An 11,635-nucleotide genomic window follows, 5' to 3' on the forward strand; every position below is an offset into this window, starting at 1 on the left:
AGACGCAATGGTATTCCAAATTCCAATTGATAAAAGAAAAACATTGCCAAGTGGATGTGGAGCAGACAGCACTGTATATTTTGACGCAGTGATGTCATTTGTCATGCGCAGTAAATTGGACACACACACACACACACACACACACACACACACACACACCCTTATCAGCATGGATCAATGTGGATCGAGCTGGAGGGTGCTCAAAGTCTGTTCAGACCAGCTGTGCGGTGTAGCCTACTCTGAGAGTATAGGCTACACCGCACAGCTGGTCTGAACAGAGTAGTACCCTCCAGTGCAGCAACTAATTAACCTGAATCTTAACCTGAAACCTGAATCAATATGGAAAACAACTTACCAGTATCAAGAAGAATAAACACTCCAGTGCTGAGGGTGAAGATTTGACTCTCTCCTTTAAACCAGTGGTTCCCAAAGTGGGGTCCGGGGTCCCACCTTGACCTTGTACAGCTGTACTGTGGGGAATATTTGATTCTTGAAAGTAATATGCACTGTACAGAAAAGTAACAAGTTAAACAACTGTGGACATATTTCCCCATTCTTGGTTTATTTAGCCACTGATAGACAATGATCTCAACAGCAGTTTTCAGATATTTCTTTTTGCACTTTCCTCAGAACATGTAGCTCAGAGATGCATATAGAGAATCTCTGTGTTGTTAGACAATATAACTTGTTGAAACGTCGGTTTGTCATGGTTTTGGTTATAGAAAGGTCAAGGTGGGATCTTTGGGGCAACCCTACCATGTATACCGTATGTCAGTGGTTCCCAAAGCTCCAGGGGGTACCCAGCTAAATGATAGTTCGGAACCAAATGGACCCTTATGGGTCTGTAACTCAGACAAATGGACCCTAATGGTCCATTTGGTTCCATTTGTACACACTCAAGAGTTAAATTAACTTACAATATGTATTAGGGTCCTAGAGATAGAAATGCCTATAATTCAGGTCAAACCGGGGGGCCTAGAGCCATAAAGTCTCCTTTTATGGGGGTCCTTGGCATGTCATTTCAAATGGGGGTCCGCGGGCTAATGAGCTAATCCTTTTGGGGCTCCTTGACATGAAACAGTTTGGGAACCACTGCTGCAAGTAAATTGGTCTGTGAGAGACGGGTAGCGAGATGCGTATTGCACTCTAGAGATCCATTTTAGATTGTCTTTGTCTTGGTATTTATGTACTATATGTACAGTATATTAAATACTGGCTCAGAGAGAGCACTACATTATAATTTTAGTGTTCCTGTCTTGATTCAATAATGACGGTTTTGCCAGAGAAACAAAACTAAATAAATAATGTAAATTAACACTGTGTAAAACAAATTACACTTTCAGTCAGATTTAGATTAAAGCTCGCTCAGGATAATATGTGAACAGAGTAGAATTTGGACATGAACATGGAATGTATAACGGAGGCTAAGAAGAGCTTAACAGAATATAACAAAAACACAAATACATTTTTGTTTTATGGATGTGGATGTCTGTGTGTGTGCGCGCGTGTGTGTGCATGTGTGTTTGTGTGCGTGCGTGTGCATGTGTGCACGTGTGTTTTGTTGGTGGACTGCTATTTAAGGACGAGCTACACCATTGATCACAATTAATAACATAGCATATACTTAGTAATTATTTTTACATTGAGACATGTTGCATGATATATCTATATATTAGACAATGGTGTAGGTTATCACAGGCACTTAAATGCAACAATAATTTCAATAGTATAGTGTCAAAGAAACAAGACATTTGAGAAAAACGCATCAAATAAAACCAAAATATGTTTTATAAAGTATAGGTTCTTGTTAAGAATCTGCTCGAGGTGAGGGCTGCTCCAACAGTTCTGATATCTCCATTTCACAATCAATGACATAATTAAACTGACGATGATTAATATTATGTTAATAAAGACAACATAAAATGAATAATTATTTAGATTCCTCTGGACAACTATTGATGGCAGCAGCAGCGTTATAAGATGACCAACATACGGTATCTGTTCTAACGCCGTTAGCGCTCGTCCACCATCACAGAGACTATAGGGGTTTGATAGCATCCATATAGTGGAGGAGCATAGGGAGAGATAAGGGATATTCCACGCTAATTCGTCTAAAAGCACATTTGCACATTTTTCCCAGGGCATAATGATTTGTCTAGAGCACGTGACGTGTCAAACTAGGGGGTTTTCATGATCCTGAATCCATTCCAAGCATTAGTTTTGCACACAAAAAAAACTCCTTGGGCTAAATTCGACCATAGCCACACATTTGTGATGCCATTTTTAGCCCAAGGAGTGTTTTTTCGTGCAAACCTAATGCCTGGAATGGATTCAGGATCATGAAAACACCCTAGTGGCCAACAATCAGCCCCGTCCCTTCCATCTTGGGACCCCTCAGTGCCAATATCCACTCATCAGTGAAAAATCTGGGTGTGTTGTTTGACAACAACCTTAAATTTGATAAACAGATTACCTCCGTGGTCAAAGCAAGTTTCTATCAACTCAGGCTAGTGGCCAGGATCACGGGCTACCTTTCCCAACCTGACCTTCAGAGAGTTATCCACGCCTTTATCTCATCGCGGCTCGATTATTGCAATGCGCTATATGTAGGCATGGACCAGTCCACTCTCGGACGTCTGCAGCTTGTCCAAAATGCCGCCGCGCGCCTACTCACTGGCACGAGGAGGCGTGATCATATCACTCCGGTTCTTGCCTCCCTCCACTGGCTTCCCGTTAAATTTAGAATAGATTTTAAGATTATATTATTTGTTATTAAATCCCTAAACAGTTTGGCCCCCCTGTATTTATCGGCACTCATGGTCCCTTACACCCCATCCAGGGCCCTGAGGTCAGCTGACCAGCGGCTCCTGACTGTGCCCAATTCCAATTACAGGTCCAGAGGTGACCGTGCCTTTTCGGTGGCCGGCCCCAAACTCTGGAACTGTCTGTCCCTTCATATTAAGTCTGCTCCATTCTTAGAGACCTTTAAGTCTTTACTCAAAACCCATTTCTTCTCCCTGGCTTTCAATGTTTGACCTAATTAACCTGTGTACTTTTTTGTGTTGCTTTGATTTTGTTTTACTATGTCACTTGTGTCATGTTTCCTGTACAGCACTTTGGTTGGCCTCCTGGTCTTTGAAAATGTGCTCTATAAATAACATTTGATTTGATTTGATTTGATTTTAGTTTGACACGTCAGATGCTACATAAAGGATGATGACATTTAGACATTTTTGCCTTATATAGGCTGGTAATGGTGGCCATATGGATTTGGCCGCTGTGGCGACCACGAAGGTCACCGGCACCCTATAGCATGCCCTTGGCTACATCTGTGCAAAAATTGGCGCATTTAGACGAATTAGCGCGAAATATCCCTAAGCTCCTCAACTAATATGATCTTTTGTCGCTGCACCAGCGACTCCTATAACCAGGCCGGGCCGTGAGGAGCAGTTTGTTCCTTCACATACTACACGTCCTCCCGGTGGGGGCTCCTCACTGACAGATGAGGCAGGCAGCAGTAGGTAGGGGTCAGCAGTGACAACAAGACTACATACAGAAACATGTGGGGAATTCTGGAATTAGCGCAACGACTACATTTGGAGAAATAGGGCGGGAAATAATTGGCTACTCTAAATAGAAAATGGATATCAGAAGAGAGATTCTTATAACACTGTGTTTAGTGTCAATGTTAATAAATTATGTACAGACTTCCAATAAAACTTGTACTGCTTGTTTAGTTTGTAGGGGTCCCATTATCAACATTTAAGTTTCTATATGGAGTCTCTTTCAGTCACTAAAGCTAAATGGATGAATACATGAACATTAATATGCCTAAACTCTTAAGCTGAATTTGTACTCCATTGCACAATGGTGTCGCTTGCTGACAAGAACCGATTTTCAATGCATCACAAGGCCATTGTTATCTTGAAATTAAAAGATGTTCTTTTCAGCAAGCAACACTGTCGGACTACGGAGAATAAATTAAGGCTCTCACTAATGCCTGAGACAAAGCGAAACACTGAGTGGTTTTAGCCCACCTATCACAGATTTAAAGTGACCAATCACAATCTCTGGGAGGTTAGGTTTCATTTGGAGGTTGTGAATTAGCCCTTCACCAAATCCCACCCCAAAAAGTGATTGTCCAATGCCAATCCAAATAGTTTAGCAACGGTTGCTATGCAGGTCAAGCTTTCTTCGCTGCTAACGTGCCTAGTGGACATCGATGGGTTGGGGAAGGACTTAGTGAAGGGCGAATTCTGAACTGGTACGTAGTTAGTCGCTCAGACAGACAGACGGACGGACGGACGGACGGACGGTCGGAAGAACTGCCGATAAAACCAGATTAATTAATAAATTGTAATTGTAATTTCAGAGGGAAAAATGGGCCAAGAATCTGTTCACTTTGTTTCAGACTGTGTCTGAGGAATTAAGAGACTAATAATCTCTAACACATTATTCTTACATATAAAGCTTATGATTTTAAGTATTATTATGATACCGTTGGATAGCAGTCCCATTTCATTCTGTTGTAGCTGACATGAGAGTACAGGGGTTTTAATACACATGAGCTAACGGGGTTGGTAGATAGATTAGCAGACATAATAGCATGTATAGTTGCATAACAAAGTGCCACTAGGCGGGGGGAGGTGTCATAATACACATGAATACAGTGAGACATTGCCAAACTGGGATACCAGGACATCCATCCATCCATACAGGGAAGACAATAATAGGGAGTTCAAGCCACGTTCACCTTCCTCACTCTTTAACAAACAAACACACACACACATGCTCCTTCGTTTATCCATTCTGTCACAGATCTCCAGTGGCGTGCACGCACAGACATTCTGAGGGGCAGCTAGTGCTCAAGTGAAAAAAAGGGCACCGGTCCGTGGCTTGTACGGCGCGTGGAACCGCCATTCTGCCTTAATAGTGTGTAAGATTTATATAGATTTTGGGGGCATAAATAATATATTATAGAAGCTTTTAATCCAGAATTGATCGATGTCACCATGTGACACATACTAGTGTACGCTGTACAAAACAAAAATTAAATGAACTGTACCAAAAAACGAACTTTAAAAAAGGGCACATTGCTTTCCAGAGGGCAAAAGGGCAGGTGCTTTAGCACCACCTAGTGTCTATCTGTGCACGCCACTGCAGATCAATCGATCTCTCTCGCTCATCAACGATACTATATATCTATAGACTTCATTTTCGATCACCTGATAACTAAATGGCTAAAACAAAGGTGACAGGTTTACGGAGAGCCGGCGTGCACCGTGTTGTTCCAGAGCTCAGCATCAGCAGCGTGGGGCTCCAGAGAGGAGGAGGAGGAGACATCATCGCTGCTGCTGGTGTAATTGGACGTGGTGCGGTCCCCCGCCGAGACCACCTGATGGGCAAACATTGGGGGGTCGCTGAACGAGGATGAGGCTTCCTCTGGCAAGTGGGACGGGGTGCTGCTGCTGCTGCTGGGTGCGTCGTGGGACGGTGAGAGAGAGGAGGAGGAGGGTGCACTCGAGGGAGACTGCACGGAAGAGGAAGAGAGCGTGTGCGTGTCTGAGGAGACGTTGGATGGCATGGCTGAGGAGGACGACAGGTCGCCGTCGAGCGGCGTGACCGGGGAGGGCAGGTCGTCGGATGGCGTGACGGAAGATAGGTTGGAGGAGGAGGAGGGCATGAGCGAGAGGTTGGCGGGCATGACGACCGAGGACATGTTGTTGGACGACGGCGTGGCTGAGGAGGACACGTTGGAAGGCGCGACTGAAGAAGAAGAAGAAAGGTTTGACGGTGGTGCCACGGAAGACAGGTTGGAGGGCATGACCGAGGTCAAGGGCGCGTCGTCGGAAAGGGCGTGGGGTGGAGAGTCAGACAGGGTGTGGGGTGGAGAGTCAGACAGGGCGTGGGGTGGAGAGTCAGACAGGACGTGGGGTGGAGAGTCAGACAGGGTGTGGGGTGGAGAGTCAGACAGGGTGTGGGGTGGAGAGTCAGACAGGGTGTGGGGTGGAGAGTCAGACAGGGTGTGGGGTGGAGAGTCAGACAGGGTGTGGGGTGGAGAGTCAGACAGGGTGTGGGGTGGAGAGTCAGACAGGGTGTGGGGTGGAGAGTCAGACAGGGTGTGGGGTGGAGAGTCGTGCGGCGCGTCCGTCGTAGAAGAATCGGCCAGCGTGGGTGTGGGCGTGGTGGTGTGAGCGGGGGTGGGCTCCTGGGGGTCCGTGCACACGGGCTGCCCCTCGCCAACGTACCACACCTCGTTGTGCCTGTTCACCAGCTTCAGGGGACTACACAAACGCACACACGCACACGCAACTTAGTGAGGTCACGCTTGTGTGTTTCCGTTTAATTAATAAATGATGTATTTTGTAGCGTGTGCAGTGGACATTATTCATGTACAGTATATACCTGTCGTAGCCAACACCATAGTGGAAGGTGTGGTTGTAGGAAGCCTGCACTCGGCTCAGCTCCTTGGTCAGCAGGTGTGTGTGTAGCCTGGAGGTGATGGACAGCATCCAGCCTCCGTAGCTCCTCACGTAAACGTCCATGCCTGGCATCTCTGTGAAGTAGAGCTGGGAGGAGAGACGAGGAGGGCAGTGTTTAGACTCACACACACAGACACACCCACAGGCAACACCCAGTCTAAAGATCATACAATGTTGAAAAAAAGTATAATCAATGCCTAAGTATACTTACATTTAACTGTAGACGCCTAAATACAATTACTCCAAATGTTATAGGCTACTCTTGCTCAAGTCTAATTTTAAATGCAGAAATACCAGAATAACAATTTGTTAAATTTAATTGTTAGCACGCACGCACGTGCTCGCTCGCACACACACACACACACACACACACACACACACACACACACACACACACACACACACACACACACACACATTACTAATGTTGCTCTGGAGAGGAATGTCTGTAGCTCTCTGGTGGAGCTGTTGTCCCCGCGACCCGACTACGGATAAGCGGTTGAAGATGGATGGATGGATGGATGATTTGTACAGTGGATATATGCTCTGCTGACATTGTATTGTCCTGTGTAGGAGCAGCAGAATGCCAGCTCAGGCCCACCTTGTCATTGGTGGGTGAGGGAGGTTGGTGTTGATAGGCTGACCTTGTCATTGGTGGGTGAGGGAGGTTGGTGTTGATAGGCTGACGGCAGTGGGAAGCTCAGCGTGTAGACCGCTGGTTCCCACAGCTTGGTCTCCTCGGGGATCTTCACCAGCACTGGAGCGGTCATCTCCATCTGGACACCTGCCAATCAGGCATGTATTGTAGGGGGAGAGAGAGAGAGCGAGAGAGAGAGAGAGAGAGAGAGAGAATTGGTTCCAAGTCACACCAAGATAGATTTACAGTACTTTGCTGAAAAGGTGAACTTTATTCACTCATACATAAATGTTTTAAAGGTGTAGTGAAATGGCTTTTTTGGGCATTTTATTTGGAAGTTTCAGCCTCAGACAGCAGGATCTAAGTCCCTCCAGGCTATGGGCCCGTAGGTCCACGCATATGCAGAGTGGTTTGTTTACAAATTGACAGAGAGACGGCAAGAAAGCCAGGGGATTTCTTTCTAACCTGTACACAAACTATATACATATTTTAGCGTGATGATTAAGTTGAAAACGAATAATACACTGTCTGGATGTCATCTTGAATTGGATTAAAAACGGAGGATTTCAGTAGCAGCTGTGTTTGGAGGACGTCTAGCAATGGGAATCAAAAGGGTGAGCTTCATTTTTATTGGCTTTTATTGATGTGTAACACTACACGTCATCACGCAGCACGTTTCCATTTAAGGAAGTAATTACATATTTATTTTTATGGACTTTTGATATAAAAACGAGAATTTCCCATTTTCTTGGCATCCATTGTTAGGTATGCCCATATGATGACCACGGATATGGTCTAAACGTGTTCACTACGCCTTTAATGCAACATTTTGGTCAACTGACCGTAATCATCGTACATCTGATCAGATGATAAACCTATAAGATACAAACTCAACCATGGTAATTTAATTATTAGGCCCACTAAATATAACTAAGTAACAGACCAGATCACCCTACCAGCATCATTGGCTCCAGTGATGTACTGGAACAGTCTCCTGAACGCCATGGCTGCACCTACTCCCATAAAGTAGGCTTCAGCATCCGTTGACACCCAGCGGGTGGGACTGTAGTGTCGTACCTGAGGAGAAAGACACAAGCATGGCGCGCGCACGCGCACGCGCACGCACACACATGCACACGCACGCACACACACACACACACACACACACACACACACACACACACACACACACACACACACACACACACACACACACACACACACACACACACACACACACACACACACACACACACACACACACACACACACACACAGGAAAGGAAGTGCTTGTTTGTGTTGTAGTCTATGTCAGATACATGTGAAACAATCAAAGCACGCGTCACGTCACTCACCTCATATTCTTCCATTTTGCAGATCAGTTCATACTCCAGACATTCCTTTGACTCGCTGCAAAAACTGCCGTTGGTACTTGGGCTATATGAGAAAGTGTAAATGACCCAGTGTTGTTTTTAGCAACATTTTTTTATTTTAGTTTTAGTCATAGTCTATTGAATAGTTTTCATTTAGTTTTAGTCATATTTTGGAATGTTTTAGTGTTAGTCTAGTTTTAGTCGACTAAATATCATAAGATTTTAGTCGACTAAATCTACAGTTGATTTAGTGGAACAAAATGTGTTTTGGCGGACCTTGATGCCGTCGTAATGACTGTTTTATTCTCTTGCTGAAAATAGCTGTTCTACAAGCCCACAACGTGTTGTGAGCTTGTAGATCTGCTATTTTCAGCATGCAACCAAGTGTAAAATGACTTCCTTCTCCCTTCCTAACATTTTAGTCTAGTTTTTATTTGTTGCCGAAATTGTCAGTATACAGTATTTAGTCTTAGTCATTATTCATAGGTTAGTTTTCATTTAGTTTTCGTCAGTGAAAAAAGTCGACGAACATTTTTCGTCTTGGTTTTAATCGACAAAAACAACACTCTCGTTTTCTCTCAACTGAAATGCAAACGTCTCTCTATCGGTAGGAAAAGATGAACTCACCCTACGCTCCCTTCAGTGGAAACCACCAGAGCTAATGCCACCAGTGCTGAGAAGATCAACCTGAAAAACACACACACATACACACACACACACACACACACACACACACACACACACAGTCATCAGAGAACTCCATGTTGTTGCATTGATAGCTGTATGACGAACAAACTATTAACAAGATAGAAAGGTTAAATAAATACATAAAAATCACACCCGTGTGAAGTGAGGGGCGCTCTTATCATGCATCATCGTGCATCATCTCATACTGGCCAATCAGAATGCCTGTTGCCTGTGATTAGTTAGCCGATTTGCCCGTTTACATGACGTACATTCATCCATTTTCCCTTCAATGTCAATGGCATTTAATGTTTTGATGTTTAATTTACGTCATATTTAGCGGAATTTTGACCTAACGTCTCCGTTCGTTGTCAATGGCAAATCTTTAGACGTGTGGGGACAAAAGCTGTATATAGGAGGGGCGCCCCTCAAAATTAAAATAAAAAATGTAGGCCGATGAGGTCTATTGTTGAGGCTGGGTAAAGTACAAAAAATAGGACTTGCCCCCGCGACCCGACTCTGGATAAGCGGTTAAAGATGGATGGGTGGCTGGATGGAGCTTGAAAATCTGATCATTTTTATATTCATCTCAGCTGCATTATGTAGCCTCGGTAGAACTTATGACATCTAATGTAGTTGTTTTTTATATAGAATGACAGGAATGCAACAACAAACATCGTTTATTTTCCCAATTATTTCAATTAAGATAAAGGACCACTTCACCACTTTTCAACCTATCTTCATATAATAGGTCCTCACTAATAATCATGATAAATGGCACCATGTTTTTCTTCTCAGTCTGTGTCTCATAGGAGGGCTGTGGGCAGTTCAGAAACCCATCCACCAGTGACATCATCGTTAGGCAGATTAGTTTTTTTAAACAACATTTAGTTTACAAAAATGTTTAGATTATTAATGTGAGAACGATTGCTTCCATTTTCGCATTGCATCTTTGTTGGACTAGAAAGCCTGCAGTTTCTATTAGCTTGTATTCCCCATCGATGACGTCACTGGTGGATGGGTTTCTGAACTGCCCACAGCCCTCCTATATGAGACACAGACTGAGTAGGAAAAAAAGCTATTAGTGAGGACCTATTATACGAATATGGGTTGAAAAGTGGTGAAGTGGTCCTTTAAGTGACAAATAAAGTGCGCGCTTGGCGTGCATCTGTGGCGCATGATGTGTAATGTTTCCAGTACTGCAGACATAAAGTGGGACACATTATCCGTTTAGAGGAGGGAGGAGGACTCATTCTGCTGCATCATCAGCATGCTCTACCTTTTTCAAAAGCAAAGGCATTTTGAGGTCATTGTGAAGACACAGTCAATATTACCCATTCTTTATTAGACCAGCATATATTATGACTTAGGTATAACTTAGCCTACGTCAACCTAAATCCTCATTATAAAAACTAGCCTATAAATAGAATATGGATCAGTGAATGAAAAAGATTCGTTAGAAGGATGACAATGCATATATAAGCAAATATGAACTTGGGAGGGTATAGCTTTAATTGTTCTGAGACTGTTGTTGTGGATGAATGTATAGGCCTGTAATATAGGTTATTACATTTTACATTTATATAGCTATAATAAAAAATTATATATCACGTTAAAGTGTGAGTATATAGCCTATAAGATCTCCCGCATAACAGGCGCATACCTGCAAGCCAAGGGCGACGCAAAAGTCATCATCAAAATGAAATGCAGATCAGGGGACAGTATCAGCATGCGTCGCATAACGGTGAGCAAAACATGCAATCAATAGTCTCTCTCACACTTTTATAATAAACATTAAAGACGCGTGTATTTTAAAAAGCAAATCAACAAACCAACCACACACGGAACAACAACTTCCTCCAGCATTCATTCATCAATCAATCAGTGATGATCAGTCAGTCTTCATCAAATATACAAACAACAATACTCACATCATGGCGTGCAGTCAGTCAGTTCGTTAGGTTTATGGTCCAGCAGACAGTATAGAGCAGACAGACAGTGACTGCAGTGTGAAGGTGCTGCTCTGTGAGTCTGAGTGTCTGACTGGCTTTACTGCAGACTGCAGCAGTGCTGCTGGCTGGGCTGGCTGCGTTTATACTCCGCCGTGCGGCGGTGTCGCACGCACCTAACCCGAAAACAGCCGATCTACAAGCACGCGACGCTCTGTGTGCTTGTAGATCGGCTTTAGTATATAAAATAATTCAGGGTGGGGGGGGGGCTTGTTCTCATTCTAGACAGTTCAACAACAACACCAGCGCAGCAGTTTGAAGAGCACTAAATAGGCTACCACCAGGCCAAGGATTCCTTAATCCAAACATCAGCGCTTTTTTGTCACAGAAAGACGACCCCAAAATGACTAATGCTTTTTTGACCGTTTTAAAGCATTGCTAGACTTCACTAGGGGGAAGGGAAGCTCCAGCGTAGGCCTACCAACAATAAAGCACTGCATTCACATCCAC

The 11,635-nt window shown here is 44.0% G+C and overlaps 1 protein-coding gene across 1 annotated transcript; it reads right to left on the reverse strand.

Moving 5' to 3' along the window:
• Positions 1-781: 781 nt before the first annotated feature.
• Positions 782-11,217, reverse strand: LOC310859119 (uncharacterized protein). The gene is made up of 7 exons (XM_083765510.1): positions 11,108-11,217; positions 9,120-9,179; positions 8,475-8,556; positions 8,076-8,196; positions 7,127-7,266; positions 6,406-6,569; positions 782-6,284 (listed from the first exon to the last, which is right to left on the reverse strand). Exons 1-7 carry the CDS (start codon positions 11,110-11,112, stop codon positions 5,261-5,263), a joined length of 1,596 nt encoding a protein of 531 aa, XP_083621636.1. The 5' UTR covers positions 11,113-11,217; the 3' UTR covers positions 782-5,260.
• Positions 11,218-11,635: the final 418 nt, after the last annotated feature.

The sequence above is a fragment of the Protomyctophum parallelum genome (genome assembly GCF_964188405.1).
Source record: "Protomyctophum parallelum genome assembly, chromosome: 5".
Classification (NCBI taxonomy): Eukaryota; Metazoa; Chordata; class Actinopteri; order Myctophiformes; family Myctophidae; genus Protomyctophum; species Protomyctophum parallelum.